At 39.4% G+C, this 26333-nt stretch overlaps 1 protein-coding gene across 2 annotated transcripts; it reads left to right on the plus strand.

The window, feature by feature from the left end:
• Positions 1 to 12575: 12575 nt before the first annotated feature.
• LOC137245308 (uncharacterized) lies at positions 12576 to 26108 on the plus strand. 2 transcript variants are annotated; one of them, XM_067775748.1, is made up of 2 exons: positions 12576 to 20938; positions 25986 to 26108. In XM_067775748.1, the coding sequence occupies exon 1, from the start codon at positions 18514 to 18516 to the stop codon at positions 19930 to 19932; it is 1419 nt and encodes a 472-aa protein (XP_067631849.1). In that variant the 5' UTR covers positions 12576 to 18513; the 3' UTR covers positions 19933 to 20938; positions 25986 to 26108. Both variants share the same exon structure in this region, with proteins under 2 accessions (XP_067631849.1, XP_067631850.1).
• The last annotated feature ends 225 nt before the right edge of the window (positions 26109 to 26333 follow it).

The following is a 26333-nucleotide window of genomic DNA, read 5'->3' on the forward strand; positions in this document are numbered from 1 at the left end:
CTATCAATGCTTAGCATTACGGGAGTCCTGAAAACCCCGACGCCTGCACTGTATGCCATTCTGCATATCCCACCTGTAGACATGGTAGCAAAGAACATGGCGTTAACAACTGCAACCAGGCTCGGTGCCTCGAGGCAGATTGAGCGCCGACCATACGGCCATAGTTGTATAACGTCATCAATTACAAGACGAACAGGCTACCTGATCCCCTATATGCGCTTCGAAGGAGAACTTAAGGCCACAATGGACGGTTGGCGCAAGGGTGCTCAGATGGCGGACGAGACGATACGTGTGTACACAGATGGTGCCAAAGAAGTAGAGTAGGGTTTGCGGTATATTTTGCTGATCCGGAAGCAAACATATCCTTCAGGCTGCCGGATTACTGTAGCGTTTTCCAAGCGGAAATATTGGGCGTAACCAAAGCAGTAGAGACAATGGAAGAGAATAGCTTAAGCTGCAACCGTGTTAACTTTTATATTGACAGTCAAGCAGAAATTAAGGCAATAATCTCGCATAGCACAGCATATAATTGTGTGCTAGGGAGTAAGCAGTATCTGTAGAGATTAGGGACAGGGAGAAGCATACGTCTATATTGGGTCTCAAGGCATATGGCAATAGATGGGAATGAAAAATCAGATAAACTTGCTAAAAAGGGCGCTTGCCTTGAAGCATGCTCTATAAACGTGGAAATTAGATTGGGCGAGATTAAGAGAAGGCGAAAATGATCGACCAAGCGAGAACGGCGTGGGTTCCAGCGCGGAGCTGTAAAATTTCGAAGATTATGTGTAGGTCTTACAACCTTAGACTAACAATGTTGCTTCTATTATTAAAAAGAGAGGACTGTAGACTCATGATGGGTATTCTGACTGGACACTGCCTTCCACTGCGTCACATTCCTTTAAATTAGGCTTGGTCAGTGATAGCAGATGTAGGAAGTGCGGGTTGGAGGAGGAAAAGATGGAGCATGTTCTGTGCTCGTGCCCTGCGCTTGCATGGCTAAGGCTCCAGCTATTAGGGGCAATACAGAGGTCAGATCTAGAAGCAGCAAGTGGCTTAAGTCCTAAAAAGGGTCTAGTATTTTCCAAGAAGACGGAGTTATTTTATAACATAAGTTCTGGTTTTTGATAGTGTTTTTCAGTTAGGTCGTTTAAACAAATTTCTGGTAACACTACGTACTCATTCAGTCTATGTAAGGTCCTCATGGACAGGCCAGTTCAACCTAATGTAACCAACAGGAAAACACACGTGTACTGAGTAATAAATGTGGGTTCTAAACAGGCCCGTAGCGTGAGTCACAGGGGCCCCTTTATCAAAATTTTATCCGTGTATTTCTGCCATGAAAATCTTCTCAGTAAAAATTCATCTGTTTGTAGGATAAACTAAAAAGGAGCACGACGCAAATTTAAAAAGAAGCTCGATATGGGTGGAAGGATATCGTGCCAAACATTTTCTTATTAATATCTATTCACTGCAATACGATGCAGAGATTTTTACTATAATAAATTTTGAACATATTCATATTACAGTCTCACTTAAACTTAGCTTTGGGAAACATCAGTCTTACTAGTTTTTTTACAATGTCATTAGTTTTTGTACGATGTTTTAGATGAACTATAAAAGCTTATTTCTCGATTTCATAGCAGCAAATTTGTTTATCACCACTTTATAATCCACTCTGCGTGCTCTTTGATTTTCGATGGACAATTCGCTCAAGATCGGGTCATATATGGCTAGAAGCGCTATGATGGAAAGAAAATTGCCCTTATCTGAGTGATCGATATTTGACTTTGCAACCACAAGCAAGATTGCACGAAGCCAGCATCATTGTAACATCAAGGATTCTTTCCAGCACTTTTCGCCAAAAATTTTGCTCCTTAAGCAATGATTCATCAGACGCAATATCGATTGTTTCATTTTCTCCCCACATTTCATAAGTAGTGCACGATTCCGCATGACATGAGATTTGATGCACTCAAACAGATGTTTCCAATCGCTGACACCGAAGGTGATCCACGGATTTTCATATGAACACTTTTTAGGAAATATCCAGCAAGGTAGACAATAAACCGAGTCTTTGCGAATAGAATAAGAAAGCCTGTTCCTTGCTATCCGCAGACCTGATTTGGTTACTACGGAGTAATACTTTTCGGAGAAACTGCAATTATTCTGCTCGATGTCCTTTGGAAAAGGTCCTTGAGGTTGAAGAGGACCGGAAGCTGTTAGATGTTGCTTCACTGCTGGGTCCGTAATCAAATTGGGAATCTCACATTGTCCCCATCATTCAAGTTCTCCTCGCTAACAGAAACTTCAACTGGTATCAAGATCCTCGTGGAATTATTTTTGCTAACGGGTGTTATGTCACCAATCTCCTTATCCTCGATATCCTTGTCTGAATTATCTCTTTCATCTTGTGACTCTAGCATAATGGTCATTGTATGCTTTCGTCAAAAACAACATCGATTTTTATGTTGGGAATCTAGATGAATGTCAAATTTACCTGATTTGAAATCCGTACTTGAGTTCTTATTCCGAGCAGGTGCTCCGCCATGAGTTTCTTCATCTTCGACTTCCGAAAATTCCTTTCTGCCGTGTAAATCTGAAAAAATTCAACCGTTTCCATTGCAGTCCTTTGTTACAAACAATAGGGCACTTTTATTCGAAAGCTTCCTGTTGTTAGAAATTTTTCTGCTAGCTTAGAAAAAATTTCTATTGGAAAACGAAAACAAATTCACCAAGCAGAATTATGTTGCCTAATTTGTTGTTGCTTTTCAATTGAAATTTGTTTGTAAGCTAGCAGAAAAAATGTCGGGCTGCAAAAAGCTCCCGAATAAAAAATTCCTAATATTGAAACTATAATTTCATTGTAAGAAAATGTTTTGTGACGAATATGAGTGACACTAAGTGATACTCACATCCCTAATCTGATGCTAAGTAAATGAAGTCACAACAACAATAAAGCAGACAGTCACTTGTATCTACATAAACGAATAAAGCATTATGTCTACACATATGTACGTACACGCAGCAGAAAAAGAAGAAGAAGCTTCTTAGTGAAAATTAATCTGTCTGGCAGTTGCCTTCCATCAGCGCAAAACACAGACGTGAAAGCGAGCGCGTTAGATGCTTTGGATGCGCTTAAGTGGTTGAGGGTGAACTACTCAGTTTCGTTCAAAAAACGAGTATTTAAGCTGGTGGCGCGATAACGCTCAACGTAAAATTGCATGATCGGATAATCGGAGTTGGCAGAGAGCGTCGAGGCAAATAAGCAGAGTAGCTAGAACGATTGGCTGTGTAGCAGACAATTGCATGAGTGATTTAGCTTGAGCTTAGTTGGTACAAAACATGCGTATCTACGCGCCGTGCTATCATTCAGCTGGCAAAAGAATTTAGGCAGATTCATGCAATTTTCTGGCACACACTCAATATCAAGTATTTATAAGTTTTAAGAAAGAGGAAATGCTCGAATCTGTGAGCGCAAAGTATCACTAAATTGGTGATTTTAGTTTGTTTAAACAAATATAGTGCTCATGCTGACATTAGCATAAGAGTTGCAGGAGCTCATCCTCAAGGCGCCTTAGGGTCTTCAGCTTTGGAACCCACAGTATATATAGGTATGAATATGCACAAGATAAAGCGGAGCAAACCGCAGTTGACAATCTCCACTCTATTGCATACCGAGTGCGAAAGTAAATAACTCAATAGTGAGGACACAATAACATTTAAATTTTTTTCTTTAATTTTACTTCTTTAATTTAATCTTTTGGCATTAATAGTAGCATTAAGAAGCAAGTAGATCACCCATTGAAAATTCATATTGAATGCAAGGTAACATGAATTCCAGCCTCCGTATTTAGTTCATTTATTAGACTTAATGGGTTATGCGTATATATCCATAGACATGTAGGAACCAACCTTCATAAACATTTCAATTACTAATCTTGTTTCTTATACACGTATGTACATACATAGAGGTAGTTAATCTCAACTGGTCGTGGTGCGCAGGCACTGCAGGCAATTATTTTGTAAGTACATGTGTATATGTATATTGGTTATTAAGGTCAGTTGTGGCCGAATCAGATGTCGCTAAATTGGATGAACGGCGATGTTGAAAGAGTAGTGAATGCGAGAACTCGAATTCTCTCTTCTGTATAAGCATTATCCAGTTAATTTAGTTTCCATATGAAATACTAATGACTTTGTTGTATAAGTCATACGGTTGAAGTATGATAGTTAGTTAAGGGAAGTTACGTATAGGACGAGGAAGTAGGTATGGTAATTTTAGTGAAGCATTTGTAAGTGAGAAATGAATCTCTAAACGAAACGATTGTGTGTGATGATGGGGCGGGATGTGGGTAATCAAATCGGTAAGTAGACAGACGGACGATTGGACGATAGCCGGTGTCAGCGCGGATGAACACGGGCCATGGATACGTGGTGACGACGTCATGGGGATGAGGGCCGATCTTGAGTGGATGCATTTTGATGGCGGAGAACAAAGGATTCTTTTGAACATGCGTTAGAAAGGGGGGGACTGATTGAAGACTGACTACGACATTCAGAGGGGGATGCATGACTGTGGTGCACCAGTTTAGGGGTTATGGCTTTAGGGTTTTCTTAAGCAATAAAAAGCGGGTACGAGTTTTTTTTCGGTTTGTTGCCGCGGTCACAATGCAAATTCAGTGGTCTGCAAAAGAAACCCACCCCAGTCCGGCGAGCTCAGTCGCGCATACGCAAGCGTACCCGAGCGGACCACGAGGCAATGTCTTCATGCCGTATGACCAGGGTAACACACCCTGAAGAACTTTTTCATTTTCTTCTACTTAATATGGTAGATGTCACACCCATTTTACAAAGTTTTTTTTTTTTTTAAGTAATATTTTGCGTCAATAAACCAATCCAATTAGCATGATTCATCCTTTTTTTCATATTTGGTATAGAATTATGGCGTTTTTTCATTTTTCGTAATTTGCGGTATCGAAAAATTGGGCGTGGTCATAGTGGCATTTCAGCCATTTTTTATACCAAGATAAAGTGAGTTCAGATAAGTATACGAACTAAGTTTAGTAAAGATATATCGATTTTTGTACAAGTTATCGTGTTAACGGCCGAGCGGACCCAAAATGCCTCTCTGGATCCACCCATGCATATGTGTATATATGCATCTGTTATTGATAAAAAAAAAATATAAATGTAAGGCGCGATAACCTCCGAAGAGATCTAAGGCCGAGCTTCTCTTCCAATTTGCGTCGTGCTCCTCTTGAGTTTCCCTACAAATTGGCCGGACGGGACCTACATGTTTTATGCCGACTCCGAACGGCATCTGCAAGGCAGATGAGTTTTCACTGAGAGCTTTTCATGGCAGAAATACACCCGGAGCGCTTGCCAAACACTGCCGAGGGGCGACCCCGCTTAGAAAAATTTTCTCCTAATTGAAAAACCTTATTTCTAAAATTTTGATGTTGCTTTGCCCGGGAGTTGAACCCAGGGCATACGGTGTGATAGGCGGAGCACGCTACCATCACACCACGGTGGCCGCTTTGTTATTGATACCTCAACCTAAAAATGTGATAACTTCATAAACTAGGAAAGCAAAAAATTAAATCTCCAAAAAGTTCGCCAATCTAAAAACTTATAGATCATGAATATGGCGTAAAACCAAAAACAAATTGGTTGGTGTCGTTATGACAAAGGCCTTATTCTATGGTTTCAGTAACCTATTACATTAATTTCCATAAGGTTGGTAGTTATTTCGCAACCTGCTTTCTATCTCATGATCTATTCATACATTATTGAAGTTCACAGTCGTGAGCAATGTTTGATCTCATATCTAAAGCATTTGCATACGTCAAACTTTTATTGCAAAAATTTATTTGTACATGATATATAAAAAATATCGCTGTATCGACATCTGAGTGGAATATCAGTTATTAACAGCTGTTTGGAAAACGCCCTTTCTCAAAATATTTCGAAATTAGGCGTTCGTTCGAGTTAGGGTGATATTCCACTCAACAAATCATCGCGGATGATATAATTTGATAAACACTTGGATGTGTTACATTTGTAAATAGACTCGGAAGCCTGAAGTTTTACAGCCAACGTGTACGAGAATCTCTATGGCTTATTTCCGGTTAATCCAGCACAGGCGGCTGTGTCTGTTAAATTTCGCTGTTCCCTACAAATTTGGTAAAGATGCTTGCAACGCGTTTTGTCAACCATACGATATTCACTAGTTTTGAGAAGATAATTAGGTTTATTACTATTTTCAGCTATCGCACCCCCCCGGCGGCCACCGTGGTAGCGTGCTCCGCCTATCACACCGTATGCCCTGGGTTCAACTCCCGGGCAAAGCAACATCAAAATTTTAGAAATAAGATTTTTCAATTAGAAGAAAATTTTTCTAAGCGGGGTCGCCCCTCGGCAGTGTCTGGCAAGCGCTCCGATTGTATTTCTGCCATGAAAAGCTCTCAGTGAAAACTCATCTGCCTTGCAGATGCCGTTCGGAGTCGGCATAAAACATGTAGGTCCCGTCCGGCCAATTTGTAGGGAAAAATCAAGAGGAGCACGACGCAAATTGGAAGAGAATCTCGGCCTTAGATCTCTTCGGAGGTTATCGCGCCTTACATTTATTTTTTTTTTTTAATGTTTTCTGACAAAGAGGTATTTCTTGTATTCTATCAGTCCGAAAAAAAACTGCATGCAGTTTAGCCACAGCTACATCCATATATACTGTATCATAATCATAGTGGCGATCATAATGTGTGTTAACCACTTTGCGTTGATGTCCTGTTCCTTTGTTTAATGTACGTATATCGGCTACACCAGCTAGAACGTTGAAGTTACGCTCCTCTTGCCCTACTACGCAATACGCAACTGTTACCACCGAAATCATATCCAGATTATGACTTATGCTACTGCGTATATCGAAACACTCAAATAAATAAAGTAAATATAAAAATACCAGCGACAATATCAGGGTGTGTTGTTTGTCGCACCACGTGCTAAATAAAATACTGACGAGCTACGGAAATTCATTTAATAATAAGTCCCTAATTTTAAAGTTATCCGCGAGAAGCTTGGCCAGAGACTCGAATCTTTAAATCCATTTAAGTTGCCAACCACCTTGGTCAAATCTAAAGTTCTTTCACCAAAGTAGGGGCAACGAATATTGTTATATATCGGGAATGTACCAAAAAAGTAAAAAAACATCTTCTGGCTCCTACAAATTACATAATGTGATAAATGGAAACAATATGTTTTTAAAGGTTCTTGCGTTTAGATTCATCAAACCTCCCCGTGCGCCGAGAACCAGACTGGTTGCATATGCACTGTAATCATCAGGGCAATACGAATTCTTCAACGGCACTAGGGCCGGGTAAAGGTCGTGGGTAGTAGACTACCAAGCAATTTCAAGGAACCTATTTGTATTATACTCAGCTAAGCGTTCCAAGAGCGAGAAAGTGAAGGTCTGTATATTAGCTGATGGCAATTCCGTAATGAAAGGTAGATTGTCGCAAGTTCTTTCCAAGTGTTTATCCAAAAAATCCACAGGGTGGCAGTCTCCTCTGCTAGAAAGAGGAACTTCAAGCCTGGTTCCAGATGCAACATGTAGTTTGGCGTATTAGAGGGAAGGAAGATCAGCTCGTTTATGATTAATCTAAGACGTTTCTCAAATTGGTCGAAATCGTTAACCCCCCCTACCTGCGCGCCATTAAACATAATGAACCTGGAAGCAGCCTCGAAGAGTTTTATTTGTTGTGACAAACAGATCGAAGTTTATTAATATAGCTCAGCCACGTTGCGTTATTAGCGCTTTAGTACATGCATATGTATATAATAATAATTATACCTTTCATGAAAATGAAATGGTATATTAATTTCGTCACGAAACCCAAAATTGTAAGTCCTTAAAGAAAAATAGATAGACCCACCATTAAGTATACCGAAATAATCAGGATGAATAGCTGAGTTAATTTAGCCATGTCCGTCTGTCTGTCTGTCTGTTTGTATGCAAACTATTCCCTCAATTTTTGAGATATCTTGATAAAATTGTATGAACGGTTGTATTTGGGTGTCCGATTAGACACTTGTCGGAAGCGGCCGGATATATCCTCCATACAACCGATTTTTCAGAAAAAGAGGATTTTTGTCATATCTTCCTCAATTTAACAGATTGAAGCTTCAGACGTCACCATATACTTTCGTATATTGCACATTTTGTTGTCTGAAAAAATTGATGAGATCGGTCGTATATATAGTATATATCCCCCACAACCGATTGTTCAGATAAGAAACTTTTCGTAATTACTGCCCTATTTTAATTTCAACGAATCATTACGTTTATAGCATATATTGTTGTCTGAAAAATTCATAAAGATAGGTGTTATATATAGTATATATATATTTTTTCGCAATTTCAGCCCCATTTTAAAAGCTAGAAGCTTCAAACTTCACCGAATGCTTACGTATATAGCGTATATTGTTGTCTGAAAAAATCATAGAGATCGGTTGTATATATAGTATATATCTCATACAACCGATTGTTCAGATAAGAAACTTTTCGCAATTTTTACCCCATTTTAACAGCTATAAGCTTCAAATTTCACCGGTTGCTTACGTATGTAGTATATATTGTTGTTTGAAAAAATCATAGAGATCGGTGGTGTATATATTATATATCCCATATAAACTGTCATTTTTGCCCCTTTTTTAAGGATAGAAGCTTCAAAATTCATCAAATTTCATCAAATAGTTACGTTTACGTCATATATTTTTGAAATACGTGATACCAAAAAAAACATGAAGCTTTGCATCCTTACACAAAGTATTTATCATAAAAATCGTTTAGGTATGTACATCTGTTCACTATATATTTCTTAACTTATACATCCGATTATTTGGAGATTACGAACGGGATAAGATTATTGTTAAGCCCCATTCATGAAAGGTATTAAGTCTTCGGCATAGCCGAAGACAGTCCCGTCCTTACTAGTTTTTTTTTTTTGTTTTTTTTTTTTTAATAATACGGTATTTAAAATGCGGAATAAATATACAGGGGCTCTGACGAATTTTATTTCTTTAATTATTTATTTAATGCTCTTTCTTTGTCGCCTTCATTTAATGACACTCACCGGTCATTTTAATATCAATGAGAAAACCGTTGTTTCAAGAATCTCACCCCAGCTCACACCATGAATCACAATTTATTTCGCTGCAAAAGAGACGATCCTCTACAATAAATAAGAAAGATTTCAATTTAAAATATATGCAAACATATATTTGTGAGAGTTATGTTTTCATAAATTAAAAGAGATCGACTGCCCTATCTTTGAATTTGTTTAAAAATATTCCCAATAAAATAATGTTTGAAAAATAGCAAATTTGTCCAAATCGCCAAAGAAAAATAGAATACTTCAAAAGGTAACAATCGCATGTTTTGGGTAATTCAAAGAAGGTAGTAGATAGAACGTAGATACGAAACCCTAGCCTCATATCGTTTGTCCAGGTCTCCGGTTGAGGACCTTTACATATCTATTCGGGTACACAATAATATGCTAAGAAGTGATTAGCAGTTACCAAGGAAAAATATTACTGTTGTAAGTGATGTTATGCCGATGTGAAAATGACTTTTAATAATTCCACACATAACATACTTTGAGCTTGTCTACAGTCAATTAGATTCTGCTTCGAGCCATAAAATTGATGTTGCATTTAATAATACCACATCTTCACATGGAGATGCAAAGTTCTAGGATGTAGTATTTTTGATTATATTGCTGAAGAAAACTGTATATTTATGTTCAAACTTATTGAATTCAAAACACCAAATTACCTTCATGAGAAACTAAAATTTTCCAAGTCTTCTAGATACCGTCAGCTAATAATACCACGATATTTATATTTGTCCTCATCGAGGTTCTTTTTTGTTAATGCTGTAAGGCTCTGGAACTATATTGCTGATTCTCTCAAGGATGATATGGGTAGGAGTAACTACAGGAACCCTGCAGTCAAAAGCCAAAGTAGTCAGCAAACATTCTAGTTCATTGACTATAATTTTGTGGTGTTATTCATACTAGTTAGTATTTAAATAATTCGTTTGACTAGAATTTCGTCTGTCGGCTCGAGAAAATGCGCGAGTGCTTTCTGTAGCCAATTTTCAATGCATACTTCAGTTGACAATGCTAGATATCGTCCAAATCAATCGGCACATAAACACAAGCATGACGAGTCAACCCTCACCGTTACCTCAACAGAGTTTAAAGAAGTTATTGAAAAGGCCAAGCCTTCCATATCAATAGTCCCAAACGGAAGACCTATACCGATGCCAAAACACCTTGGCCATGAGGGCACCAGTTTCCAGAATAACAGAGAAAGGCCAGAACCCAGCCAGTATCTACCGATATTATCCCTTTAATCAGTAATGAAAACATTTAAAGCCGTTATGATTCCCTCAATTAAATGAAATTGTTCGGTTATCCAGGCATAAGCATGACTTCCGTAAAGTGCATATCACTACCAGCATTCTTAACTCCATTAACACTCATAACAGGACGGCGCTATTGCAGCTTGGTCTGTTTTTACACAGTCAACCACTACTGGTTCGTTCCTTCTCCGTTAGATAGATAGATAATTTATTGAGGATTGCACTGCGACCTTTGGTCAGCACCTCATCCCATCCGACTTCCATGATGAACCCTAGCAGTTCTCTTGGCTTGAGGGATTTATATTGGGAATGTTTTGGTCATGGTGAACCCATAAACTTAGCCCTGCGTCTTGAGATTGCGTCACATTCGTGTGTTATTCCGTTACTTTTTAGTTTTCATATATATGTACGTATTTTTATTAAAATTTATTCCAAAGTATAATGTATTGAAGTGATAAATTTTAAAGTTAAATACACATGTATATATACATAGCTTTTATATATATGAAATATTATGAATAACATAAATTTGAGCTAATTTATCAATTTTCAAGTAATTTTTCAACCCAACTGAGACTAGTATATTAAATAGTAGGATGCTGATGCAAATATCGACTAGTATGTCAACTGTTATTACATTGATGCATAGACTGAGTAGTATACCAACGGGTATGTTGATGTTGAATACACTGACTAGTATGTCAATTGGTATGAGTCTGATGGGTATGCTGACTAGTATGTCATCTGGTATGATGTTGGTGTATATAATGACTAGTTTGTCAATTGGTATGATGCTGATGCAGAGGCTGGCAATTGATATTTCGTAGGACATCGCCGTGTTAAAAATACCAGTTGCTAATATCGAAAAAAGACAGAACTCATACTAGTTTAGATTTTTGGGAAACTAGTATTCTTCTAGTATACAACTAGTTGGTTTGACTGCAGGGAAGCTAATTCATAGTTATTTCAATTCAGTGTAATTAATGTGGATACAATATAGTTTCATCTATATCCTATTCTTTCTTTCTTAATAAACTTAAGCACTTTTTTGTTCTTATTGAACGTGTACACTAGGTTAATTATTAAAGTTGTTATAACAACCTATATTTAAAATTATTTATTTGGTTTTAAAACTTTCCGATGTACTTAAAAAGACTTTGTCTTACAGATACAACCACTATGTTAAATAAATATAAATATAAGTAAATAAGTGTGACATAGATGGTAAAGGAATACGGTGCAATAACACGAACAAATTGCATCTCTTGATGGGTTCTCTCTAATTTACTGCAGTATTGAATTAAACTAAAGCTTTTCGGTCAGTGCTACTGCGGCTTCGTGGTATGGGAGTAATGTTCCAGTGGTTTGGAGTATCGTCCGAGTGTATTTCTGTCATGTGAAGCTGTGCCAAAATTTATCTGCGATGCCGTTAGAATTCACGCCGAATCCCTCCGAGTTTTAAGAGGAAATTAAAAATCCGCAAAATCTCTGCGAACGTTCATCATTCATTTAAGTATTAGATAGAAAGATGCCATGCGGTTATAGTGCTGTAGCAAGTGAGCAGAGCCGCCTACAGTGACTGTATTACTCGAGAAAGGGGTTATATTAGTCGACATGACTCTACTTAAATTCCGGTTTCAGCTATTTAAGCACGTTGCAGAAGCTTTATAATCAGCAGATAGGTATGGAGTGAACCAATGGACTTGCAGTCTTTGGTCTTCCAGACACCCACAACAGGCTGAATCTCTTGAACGGTTTTTACTAATTTAGCTACTGCAGTATTGAACTAAACTTAAACTTCTCGACCATTGCTACAGAGGCTCCGTGGTATGGGATAAATTTTACAGTGGTTTGGAGTATCGTCTGCGTGTATTTCAGTTATGAAAAGCACTGCCAAATAAAGGAATAGACTGCGTAATTCGTTCTTATGCCTCTGTAACTGCCTGGTCCCCCAAGGGATATATAATTACCAACTTATCAAATTTCATTGTGTTGAAGACATGATCCAATTTTCGGACTAAGTCCGCTCCCCTCCGTCTGGCAACACCCGGCCAGTGCGGCCAAGCGTAGGCAGTGCAGCTCAGCTGTGGCTTGCCAGCCACCACGGCTCTCACTCTCATTGTTTTTAGTCTAAAACTACCCGCCTTCACGCATCGTTCGTGCCCGCATCATTCGTGCAGTTTTTCGCCCGCCCGCCGTCGCGCAGTTTTCAGTTCTTCAAATATTTAAACAAATTCATTTTTTACATAATCTTGTGTGTAGTTGAAGTTAATTTTTGAATTAAATATATTTATATATATTGCTTTAAACCCGTGTGCCCCCCATTTTCCTAAAAGACAGTGCTAGTGAATTAAACATGGTCCTTCGAGCCGGATCCGTGGTGCTAAAAAGATAACCAGCGGCAAAAGAAGAAAAAAGCAAAAAGTGAGAAAAAAAACATAAATATAATAAAAACAAGTAAAACAAAAACAATTCTTACATAAAAACGCGGTTCGGTACGGCCACAAAACTATAAAAGTGCTTAACAAAAAAAATTTATTTGAGAAAAAATTGAACAATAGTGCACATACAAATAAAACAAACATTAAGGTGTGACAAAAACGAAAAAAAAATAATTTTACTAAGAACAAAGTTTTGTGCAAAGAAATCAAAAAAAAGCGTAGAAAAAGGCAAAGTTTTTCGAAAAGAAAAAAAAGTTGTTGAGAAAAAGGAAAAATACCTTTAAAAAAAGAAAACAAGAGAAAAGATAAAAGTGTTTTTTTTTTGGAAAAAAATACAAATTTAATAAAATTTTTTCACGACAATACAAAACACGTACACAAAAACTGAACATATAAATACCAAATAAAAAGAAAAAGTTGTGAGAAAAAAAAAAAAGAGGAAAAAGTTTTTGGAAAAAACATAATAATATTTATTTACAAAAAAGAAAAATACATTTGAAAGAAAAAGTTTGAAAACAATAATTGGAAAACACATATACGAAAAATCAACGCTAACACTAACTACACCAACAAGGAGGTACAACATTACAACACAACATATCAACCAGGAGACCATACAACAAAGGCTAAAGGACAACACAAAACCCACAAGTAACACATAGTTAACACAAAAAATGTCAGAGTGAGTACACCGTTTACCCAATATATTCCCTCCGTCTAAAGTACGGACCCAAATTCTATAAATTCCCCAATTATATATCCCTCCGATCAAAAGAACCGGACCCTGGGTATATAACCCACATCAAAAGCCTAAACGGCAAAATATTTCATTTGCTTACTCACTGTTACCAACAGGTACAGTCCCTTCAAAAAGCCATATAAAATTTTCAACAAATAAATTTGCATTCCCGTACCAACGGAAAATCCACTGCCCGGTTTCTATATACCCAAAAAGTTCGTTGCGCTAAATATCGACTTTATTATAAAAAATATATACGTATATATGTAATATATGTATATACCCACTTAGTTCGGTAATATCACCCGAGCTACATATTTTTCCAGCGTGAAATTCACCGCTGCCCAATTTACCCTTATATACATATATTACATGAAATATATTTTACAAAAACCCATAGCAACAAACTTTGCCAAATTTTTGTCACTTTTCCAAAGTTTATTTTACCGGTGCACCCAATATTAATTCTGCATACAAACCTACAAGTATATGCACTCATAACACCCACACGCACTTGTACATCTTTTTGCATAAGCCAAAACCCACCCTCAACAAAGTAATTGCATGACCATAGGTAACTACATAATAGAAGGAAGCAACAAAGATCATCGATCACATATTGGCATACATTTACTTTGTTAATAAAGATCAAGTGCATTGGCACAGCAAACAAAGGTTGTTGGTACACCACAGTTTGTCGGCAAATATATTTCACCCATATATATAAATACATACATACGTACTATATACCCATATTACTTGTGCTCAGACGCGCTGAGACAAGTACATATAACAAAGCAAAAAGCCGGGACACATTAGGCCGGTCTCAAAAAATAAAAAATAAAATCCCAGTGAACACAAATTTATAATATTTATATTATTATATACCCACATTACTTGTACTCAGAAGCGCTGAGACAAGCCCGTATAAAGAACCAAGCGTACATTAGGCTGGTTTCAAAAAAAAAATAAAATTTTTTTTCGATTTTCACAGCTTAATAAAAGCTCCCATTTCTATTAAGAAACCAAACTAATTTATAATGCCGAAATCGTCGGACGAAACCCAAAAATTGACCCCTGCAGATAAATGCCTGCAGAAATTCATATATGACGGTAACCAAGTAGAGGTTTACTGCTCAAGATGGTCACCCTCCCAAGCTACCGATTTATCAGAGTGTATGCTTAAGGTCAAATTAGAAGACCTTGATAAGATATGGGCAAAGGTGCTAGAGTCCCATCGAGAAGTAAGTTTCTCAGATAATTACACAGATGTTAGCGGCTCGGTTGAGCAAAAATTCGCTAAATGCTTGGAAACGTACCAAACATGCAAATCAGAAATTTTAGAAGCCTTACAGCTTTTTAATACTGCTAGCACCAACCAACAACAAATACCCGCCCACCCAATAAACAATTCAGACGCAAACGGTTTTTATTTAAAAGTACCACCATGCGACACCGAAGTATTTCATGGTGGATACGAAGACTGGCCATCCTTTAGAGATATGTTCACGGCAGTCTATAAAAACCACCCTAAATTATCACCCGCTCAAAAATTATACCATCTACGCCTGAAAACAAAAGGACAAGCTGGGCTTATTGTAAAACAATACCCACTGAGCGATAATAATTTCGAGCTTGCCTGGGAAGCGCTCAGATCTAGGTACGAGAACAAAAGGATACTCGTCGACAACCAACTGAAGACGCTGTTCAACCTACCCACAATATTCGCAGAAAGCGGAGAACAAATACAGAAGATGCAGACAACAATCAACAACTGCATGTCAACCCTTAACACCCAAGGAATCCCGACAACGGACTGGGACCCAATCCTCGTTTACCTCTGCTCATCCAAGCTGCCAAGTGAAAGCCTTTCACTATGGGAACAATCCCTCAGCTCCCGAAAAGAACTCCCACTTTGGGAGGATATGAATAAATTTTTGACCAGCAGATACGAGGTAGTAGAGAGAATAAGTACCTATCGACCAGGCAAGGCGAAACCCCAATTTTCGAGTTTTACGCCACGAACGGTGAATCAAAACTCGACCCAATCTAACAATAATAGAACCCATGCATATCACACGGAGTTCAATAAAACGGCTTCGTGTAGATTATGCAATCAATACCACGCAGTCAAATCTTGCGTTAGGTTTAGAAATTTATCGGTATCAGACCGAATCAAATTTGTGAGAGAAAATAGTTATTGCGAAAACTGTTTGTCTACGTCACACCCCAAGAACGAATGTAAAAGTAGTTTCACGTGCGTTTATTGCCAAAAGCGTCATCATTCGCTACTGCATTTGCAGCCCAAACCCCAACAATCACAACCAAACTCCAGAGCTCAAAATGCCCAAGCCGGCACCCCTAGGAGAACGGACGACGAGCGAGCCTCAACATCGAAAGCCGCCGCAAGAGCCACCTCCTCCCTACAGTCTCAAGACAAAAACCCGGTTTCTTCACTCTTCTCGAGTAATCATGGAACCACCCTATTACCCACAGCAATAGTATCAGTATAATTTGCTGGCGAATTTCATAAAATTCGTGCCCTAATAGACCAAGGTTCACAAAAAACTTTTGTATCATCCCGTATACAAAAGGTTCTTGGTCTACCCACAAAAGAGTCTCTCCACCAGATATCTGGAATGGGTGGAACGGTTGTGAAAAATGCCAATAAAGTCTGCCACATAACATTCTGTTCAGCAGACTTAACCCAAATGATAGACGCACAAGCAATAATTTTGCCGAAGCTAACTAAGTTCTTGCCCACAGTCAGAGTTTCAAGCATCGATCTCGAAGAACTGTCCCATTTACCGTTAGCCGATCCACAGTATTCCATACCATCGAAAATCGATGTGGTAATCGGCAGCGATATCACCCCGCAAATCCTCACCGAAGGGCTCCTACGAAATGTGAGTGGAACATTACTTGCCCAAAACACAATATTCGGATGGATATTAAGCGGCCCTGTAGCTGAAAAGGTATCAACCTTCAGCACTCATGTCACGGAATGCACCGATGACCCCATCAATCAACTTTTGAGACAATTTTGGGAACAGGAAGAAGTTCACCAAACCCAACAACGATCAGCAGATGATGAATACTGCGAAGCACTCTACCGGACAACCACAATTCGTGAGGAAGATGGACGCTACAGAGTAAAACTACCCTTCAAATTGGAATTTCCAGCCAATCTGGCACTCGGTCATTCACGACCCGCAGCACAACAGCAGTACATCAGCATCGAACGCACGCTCGAAAGAAAACCCGAATTAAGAGACAAATATTTTGAAGTCCTTAATGAATATTTTACCATGGATCATATGGAACCCGCCTCCCAACAAGAGATAATTAGAGATGGTAAATATTTATCATTTTATCTACCCCATCATGCTGTCATAAAACCCGACAGCAAAACCACAAAAGTGCGAGTCATCTTCAACGCATCAAAAATGTCGCATTCTGGCAACTCGTTGAACGACGTGCTTCATACAGGCCCCATTCTACAAAATGACTTAATGCTCGTCATACTTAAATGGCGACTTTATAAGTTTGTTTTCAACGGCGATATTGAGAAAATGTATCGCCAAATACTCATCCATGAAGAAGATAAAGATTTTCATCGAATCGTTTTTCGAAAACACCCAACTCTGCCGATAGAAGATTTCCGACTAAAAACAGTTACCTTTGGTGTAAATTGCGCGCCATATTTGGCGATTCGAACCCTACACCAACTCGCCCACGACTGTCAAGATGAATATCCGCTCGCTAAAGACATTTTGTTGAATGAAACGTATGTCGACGATATTTTGTCAGGCGGTCATAATATACAGTCCACTTTGAACTCTATGACTCAAGTTATCGAAGCCTAAAAATCGGCAGGGTTCCCTTTGAGGAAGATGTCGGCAAAGCACCCTGAAATTTTAAAACCCGTTCCCGACCCTGATTTGCTAGACGTCGACTTCCTTAAATTCCATGATTCAAGTTCCACAAAAACCCTTGGAATTCAGTGGAACGCGCTAACCGACACCTTCACCTACACGTATGATCCACCATCAGCAGAAAACACGACCACAAAAAGGCAGATTTTATCAGCAGTTGCAAAACTGTTTGACCCCGCAGGATGGCTTTCGCCAATAATGATTCTTGCAAAAATGTTGCTGCAACAACTCTGGATGGAAGGAACGGATTGGGACGAAGACGTGAAGCCCGGAGCTCTCCAAAAATGGACCTCAATTTATGAAAATTTACCTCATATCAGAGACATTAAAATCCCTAGGTGGGTACAGTACTCCCCCGATAAACTAATCCAGCTGCATGGATTCTCAGATGCTTCAGAAAAAGCATTTTGTGCCTGTATATATTTACGAGTACAAACCCATGAAAATAAGTTTTCATCCCATTTGCTAGCTGCTAAAAGCAAAGTAGCACCCCTCCAAACCGTGAGTCTTCCACGGTTGGAACTCTGTGGAGCAGTTTTACTCTCCAAGTTAGTGAAATAGCTGCGAAGTGAGCCCAATCTACCCCAACACGAACTCATTCTCTGGTGCGATTCTGCCATCGTACTGGCCTGGTTAGAAAAACCACCCCATACCTGGAAAACGTATGTCGCCAACAGAACCTCTGAAATTCTTAAGAACGTCGACAACGCCACTTGGAGGCACGTTTCCAGTAAGGATAACCCAGCGGATTGGGGCACTCGAGGTTGCAAGCCTCAGGATTTAGTCCAATGTCCATTATGGTGGGAAGGACCTAATTGGCTTATCAACCCATCAACTTCCTGGCCAAGGGATATTTCTCATCCCCCAACTCCCCCCGAACAACGACATGTGGACGTATTCCACACCCTGCAGGAAGAAAATATAGACATACTCGACCGGTTTTCGTCGTTTTCTCGAGCACTTAGAGTCGTGGCCTATATGTTGCGGTTTATCCGAAGAGCAAGAAAACTAGAAGTTCCAGCCACGCTTAACCTCACCCACGCCGAAGTGAATGATGCCAAAATCAAAATCATCATTCAAACTCAACGGAATCATTACGGAGACACGATAGAGCTGCTTCAAACGTCAGGACCCTTACCCAAAAAGAACACCCTTCTGACATTAAACCCCATGCTAGATGACTCAGGAATCATGCGAGTTTCTGGAAGATTAGCATATGCCACCTATAGCTTTAATGAGCGGCACCCAATTATCATACCCGAAAACTCTCGATTTTGTTCTCTTCTGTTAGACTTCCTCCATTCGCACCTGCTGCACGCCGACAAACAGCTGATGATCCGAATGGTACAGCAACAGTACTACATTCCACGTTTGAAGCAAAAGGTCAAAAAGCTCGTCTTCCACTGCAAAACCTGCACCATCTATAAACAGCAGATGAAAACGCAGATAATGGCAGCCTTGCCACCCGAGAGGTCAACGTATTCCCTACCCTTTCATACAACAGGAGTCGACTTTGCTGGACCATTTATGGTAAAAACTTCTCCCCTTCGCCGAGCTTCGTATGTTAAAGCTTACGTTTGTGTGTTCGTCTGTTTTTCCACACAGGCTGTTCACTTAGAAGTGTGTTCTGACCTCACCACGAATGCCTTCAACGCAGCCTTTGCCCGATTTACTGGCCGCCGTGGCCTACCCCACCAGATATATTCTGACAACGGAAAGACGTTCGTCGGCGCACAACGCGGATTACAAAGAGAATTCACCACATTCCTCAAGGAAGTCGCTACAGACGTCGCCGAAAAGTATGCAACTCACGGATTCTCATGGAAATTAATCCCACCATACGCTCCACACATGGGTGGGCTATGGGAAGCGGCCGTGAAAAGTTTCAAGATACACTTTACGAAAGTAGCAGGAAACCAGAAGTTCTCCTTCGAAGAGCTTACTACCCTCTTAGTACGCATAGAGGCGGTCCTCAACTCCCGACCGCTCTCCCCTATGTCCGAAGATCCAATGGATCCCCTAGTCCTAACCCCAGGGCATTTCCTACATGGCGCGCCGCTCTTGTCGTTACCGGAGCCAACTGCAGAGCATCTCACCTTGGTCAACAAATGGCAGAAACTGAAAGTGCTTCACCACCAGTTCAGCACACGATGGAAGAACGAGTACCTCAAGGAGCTGCGTAATCGGTACAAATGGAAATGCCCTCAACGCAATATTCAAGTTAGAGATTTAGTCGTGGTAAAGGATGATTTACTACCCCCGAACGAATGGCGTTTGGGACGGGTAATCACTTTACACCCTGGATCGGATAACCATGTTCGAGTGGTGGAACTCAAAACACAAAACGGACTAATAACCCGAAATATTGCCAAACTGTGCGTGCTACCAACTGCCTAGCAGTGCCAACCCTACCTCTGGTACCCTCTGCTTCATGCCCCTAGCAATCTACATATAAGCTACCCTCCCCAACGTATTTTTCTAACCCATTTTTTGAGAAATACGTATTTTTTCTTTTCTTGTCTTTACAGGACCCGCAGACGTACGGAGATGCCAAAATGTCGGCTGTGTGGCCAGCGACACGCGCTAAGGCAGTGCCGGGCGTTCCTCGCGATGAAGCCGGAGGAGCGCTACGAGTGCGCGAGGAACCACCGGTACTGCATCAACTGTCTGGCAGTGTCGCACAGCACCGGGGCATGTGACTCAAAATCAAGCTGCCGCAAATGCTCCCTCGGCCATCACACGCTCCTACACAGAGCTCGACGCACGCCCACCAACCAGCGTCGCACTGACAGCGGCCCACAGCGCGCAACAACAGCCCAACATCGCCAACGGGCAACTCAAAGCCGGTCGGCTAGACAGCGCGACGACAAACTTCGCAAATTAGTAGCCGAGGCACGAGCAGCCTTAGATAGGGTTGATGCCGCCCTGAACCCATCAACGCGTCGGGCGGGGGGGGAGCATGTTGAAGACATGATCCAATTTTCGGACTAAGTCCGCCCCCCTCCGTCTGGCAACACCCGGCCAGTGCGGCCAAGCGCAGGCAGTGCAGCTCAGCTGTGGCTTGCCAGCCACCACGGCTCTCACTCTCATTGTTTTTAGTCTAAAACTACCCGCCTTCACGCATCGTTCGTGCCCGCATCATTCGTGCAGTTTTTCGCCCGCCCGCCGTCGCGCAGTTTTCAGTTCTTCAAATATTTAAACAAATTCATTTTTTACATAATCTTGTGTGTAGTTGAAGTTAATTTTTGAATTAAATATATTTATATATATTGCTTTAAACCCGTGTGCCCCCCATTTTCCTAAAAGACAGTGCTAGTGAATTAAACACATTGAATTGAACAAAGCTTTTACTGTTTTTTTTTTTTTAAGTTAGCACAAAAGAAGCTACAGGATTTTGAATTAAGTAAGGCTATGTTGGTTAGCTATCTTATGCTTGCTGCTACATTGCGCTACCACAGCTGGAGAGTAGATCATTGCTTCCTTCAGCTTATCCGCCGATTGTCACGTAGCTCCGTGTCGAGTGACACTCGATAGTGGAGTGGAAAGGGCTAAGCTCCTATAATGGGAAACTTCTATTTAAATGTTATTTGAAAAAGCTTGGTAAAATCGTGGGTTCAAACCGCAGGCAATGCAAGAACAAAAATTTAGAAATAAATTTTTCAATTAGCAAAAAGTTTTTCTAACACTCCGAGTATATTTCTGCAATGAAAACATATCTGCCTTGCAGATGTCGGTCGGATTCGGCGTAAAACATGTAGGTGCCGTCCCGCCAATTTGTAGGAAAAATTGAAAGGAGCACGACGCACATTGGAAGAGATGCTCGGCCTTAAATTTCTTAGGAGGTTATCGTGCTTTTATTTATAATGGACAGAAAGAAAAAAGAACATGATTCTGTTTGTATAGGTTTAGCTTAAATACTCGTATAGAAGTATTTTTGTTATTTCAAATTATTGAAATCTAGAAGAAAAAGTTTTTGCTTATTTTTTATTCACACGAGTCAACTAGGTATAAATAGCGCACACAAAATTTATCACGTAGTAGTTTATACTAAAAAAGTAGTGCAAAAGGTCGTATGAAACTCTTTTTGCTGGCTCAATTTTTTGGGTTTTAAATATTTTACTATGATTTATGATGAGTGGAAGGCTTATCGTAACTACTCGTGTGCATCTAGCTTAGTCCCGCAGCCTCAGTTGTCGTGGATTCAAAAAAAAGCAGCTATGATATCCTCACCATTAAAAAAAGACCAGTGAGTTTAAATCAGAAAAATTTGTATGCACAAAGGGTTAAACACTAATGTACTGATTTACATTAGCGTACTTAGATATTTGTATTCGAATAAAAAAATAAAGAAACTCTCTGAGATTGGCGGCTGTACTTATGCGTTCTCTTAGCCGCTCTATACACTTTTGTTGATGCCTCTAAAAGTCCCAATAAATAAGCAAAGGGCTTAAAACAAAATGAACTCAAGCATTTCAAGCAACCAACGCAAGCATACTCTTCTTGATAAAAAATTGCTACGGTGTATGGGTTCTGCTCTATATCTATTTCTACGCTATTTATAACGCGAAATTGAGCATTCGTATAGGTCAACTACCAGCTTAGAATGATAAATACGATACCGAAGTTTATCGTTCTAAGCTGTTATTTGACCACTACAAATGCTGAATTTTGCGCTAAAAATAGCGTAGAAATAGATATAGAGCAGAACCCATACACCGTAGCAATTTTTTATCAAGAAGAGTATGCTTGCGTTGGTTGCTTGAAATGCTTGAATTTATTTTGTTTTAAGACCTTTAGCACTACTTTTTAAGCATAAACTGGTACGTGATAAATTTTGTGGGCGCTATTTATACCTAAATAGCTCCTATGAATAACAAACAAGTAAGGAAGGCTAAGTTCGAGTGTAACCGAATAATTCATACTCAGCTGAGAGCTTTGGTGATAAAATAAGGGAAAATCACCTTTTGGGAAAATGAACCTAGGGTAACCCTGTAACGTGTTTGTATGACATGTGTATGGAAGGTATTAAAGAGTATTTTAAGAGGGAGTGGGCCATGGCTCTATAGGTGCGCGCCATTTAGCTATATATCGCCATAAAGGTGGACCAGGGGCGTCTCTAGAACTTGTTTGTACGATATGGGTAACAAATGAAAGGTGTTAGTGAGTATTTTAAAAGGGCGTGGGTTAGTTCTACAGGTGGACGCCTTTTCGAGATATCGCCATAAAGGTGGACCAGGGGTGATTCTAGAATTTGTTTGTACGATATGGGTAACAAATGAAAGGTTTTAATGAGTATTTTAAAAGGGCGTGGGGTAGTTCTATAGGTGGACGCCTTTTCGAAATATCGCCATAAAGGTGGAACATGGGTGACTCTAGAATTTTTTTGCACGATATGGGTATCAAATGAAAGGTGTTAATGAGTATTTTAAAAGGGAGTGGGCCTTAGTTCTATAAGTGGAAGCCTTTTCGAGATATCGGCATAAAGGTGGACCAGTGGTGACTCTAGAATTTGGTTGCACGATATGGGTATCAAATTAAAGGTATTAATGAAGGTTTTAAAAGGGAGTGGTGGTAGTTGTATATGTGAAGGCGTTTTCGAGATATCGACCAAAATGTGGACCAGGGTGACCCAGAACATCATCTGTCGGGTACCGCTAATTTATTTATATATGTAATACCTCGAACAGTATTCCTGCCAAGATTCCAAGGGCTTTTGATTTCGCCCTGCAGAACATTTTCATTTTCTTCTATTTAATATGGTAGGTGTCACACCCATTTCACAATGTTTTTTTCTAAAGTTATATTTTGCGTCAATAAACCAATCCAATTACCATGTTTCATCCCTTTTTTCGTATTTGGTATAGAATTATGGCATTTTGTTCATTTTTCGTAATTTTCGATATCGAAAAAGTGGGCGTGGTCCTAGTCGGATTTCGGCCATTGACATAATTTACTTATATACTGTAAAAATATAAAATTTTTTGTTAAAATTTGACTTTAAAAAAATTTTTTTTAAGTGGGCGTGGTCGTTCTCCGATTTTGCTAATTTTAATTAGTCATACATATAGTAATAGGAGTAAAGTTCCTGCCAAATTTCAGCATGCTATCTTCAACGACTGCAAATTACAGCTTGCAAAACTCTTAAATTACATTCTTTTAAAAGGGGGAAGTGCCACCCCCATTGTCCAAAATTTTACTAATTTTCTATTCTGCGTCATAAGTTCAACTCACCTACCAAGTTTCATCGCTTTATCCGTCTTTGGTAAAGAATTATCGCACTTTTTCATTTTTTCGAAATCTTCGATATCCAAAAAGAGGGCGTGGTTATAGTCCGATATCATTCATTTTAAATGGCGATCTGAGATGAGTGCCCAGGAACCTACACACCAAATTTCATCAAGATACCTCAAAATTTACTCAAGTTATCGTGTTAACGGACGGACGGACGGACGGACATGGCTCAATCAAATTTTTTTTCGATACTGATCACTTTGATATATGGAAGTCTATATCTATCTCGATTCCTATATACTTGTACAACCGACCGTTATCCAATCAAAGTTAATATACTCTGTGAGCTCTGCTCAACTGGGTATAATAAACAAAAACTTTTTCTTATAGATTTCAGCAATTCGACATAAAATAAACAATTTAAGTTATACAAAGAACATTTTTTTTAATTAGTTGAACAAACAGATTTTACCAGGGAAATGAAATGAGCTCAGCTTTAACAAAACACTTGCTTTAGTTTTTCAAAAGAATATTTCCTAGTAATTGTTTGTTTATATATGTTTGTATTCGCAGAGTTGAATTGTGTTACTAATTAGATATGTGTACAATGACAATATTTTTTCTGAATAACTGCAAAAAAACAATGTTTACATTTAATTAGTTTTATCTGTTTCCGAACTGCTGTTCAAATATATACTGCCAGAAAACCATAATTGGGAGCAGCGCACTAAATTTTGAGTCACAAGACTGCTCGAATTTAAATGAGCTAACATAGTCACGATCTTGTGTTAAGTGTTAATGAGGCTTTACATATTCGAAAATCTAGCCTATACCTGACCCAGTCACACGAAGAAAATAGAACATTCGTTAACAGTCCTTCTGATATGATTCCTAGCACATTTTAGGTCAAGACTTTTTCCACCACTTTTTAAGTATAAATTACATCGAAATAAATTTTGTGGGCGCTATTTGTAGGTTAGGTTGTGTGAATAAAAAATAAGCAAAAACTCTTTCTTCTAGATTTCAGGAATTTTAAATAACAAAAATATATTTAAGTTAAAGCTATACAAAGAGGTAGGTAGGTAGGTGGAATGGCTGCGACCCTGGTCGCCCAAGTAGCTATTTAAAGCCGTCTTGATGCCATATAACTCGCCTAAAACCTACGGAATGTTACGGTCAATGTGTTACAACCAGCCAGAGTTTTTGACAAAATTAAGAATATTCGGGATTGCTATCACAGATAGACCTCTGAGGTCTTCTAGAAACGGGGTTCCAGGGAACCTTAGTAGATCTCTAGCAAGAGCCGGACATTTACACATAAAGTGTTCTACTGTCTCCTTGGCATTTGGATCTTTGCAATTTCTGCAGTAGTCGTTACACGGAATGCCCATCTTTTCCGCATGCGTACCTACTGCCCAATGACCGGTGCAGACTGCTATCAGTTTGCGTGTGTTGGCCTTGGATTTGTTCAGAAGACTTCTCGTCCTCCTTCCATCATAGTTTGGCCAAATGGATTTTGATATTGTATAGGTTGTGATGTTATTCAACTTTGTTTGTGCTTTCTTCAAGTAGAAGCTTTGGATATTCCCCTTGGCACTGCTAAGGGTATGCCTACTTCGACACTGGTTATTTCCTCGCTCATCTCCGATGAGCCACTGCGTGCTAACTCGTCGATAATCTTGTTCTTTTTTCTTTCTGTCCATTATAAATGAAAACATACAAGGCGCCATATCCTCCTAAGAAATTTAAGGCCGAGCTTCTCTTCCAACTTATGCTCGTTTCAATTTTTCCTACAAATTGACGGGACGGGACCTACATGTTTTACGTCGACTCTGAACGGCATCTGCAAAGCTGATAAGTTTTCACTCAGAAGCTTTTCATGGCAGAAATACAATAGGAGTGTTAGAAAAACTTTTTGCTAATTGAAAAATGTATTTCTAAATTTTTTTTGTTGCTTTGCCTGCGGTTTGAACCCATGATTTTATTAAGCCTTTTCAAATAACATTTACACGAAAATTTCCCATTATAGGAGCTTAGCCCTTTCCACTCTAATGTCGAGTGTCACTCGACACGGAGCTAAGCGACAATGGGCGGATAAGCTGATGGATGGAAAGATCTACTCTCCAGCTATGGCAGCGCAATATAGCAGCGGGCATAAGATATCTAAGCAACATAGCCTAACTTAATTCAAGAGCTTTATATGACTGAAATACACGCAGGCGATACTTCAAACCACTGGAACATTTATCCCATAACACGGAGCCTCAGTAGCAATGATCGAGAAGTTTAAGTTCAATTCAATACTGCAGTAGCTAAATTAGTAAAACCGTTCAAGAGATTCAACTTGTTGATGGTATCTGGAAGACCAAAGCCTGCAAGTCCATTGGTTCATTCGATACTTCTTTGCTGATTATAAATCATCCGCAACGTACTTAAATAGCTGAAGCCGGAATTCAAGTAGAGTCAAGTCGACTAATATAACCCCTTTCTCAAGTAATACAGTCACTGTAGGCGGCTCTGCTCACTTGCTACAGCACTATAGCCGCATCGTATCTTTCTATCTAATA

This window comes from Eurosta solidaginis, chromosome 3 (assembly GCF_040869045.1).
Source record: "Eurosta solidaginis isolate ZX-2024a chromosome 3, ASM4086904v1, whole genome shotgun sequence".
In the NCBI taxonomy this organism is placed as follows: domain Eukaryota; kingdom Metazoa; phylum Arthropoda; class Insecta; order Diptera; family Tephritidae; genus Eurosta; species Eurosta solidaginis.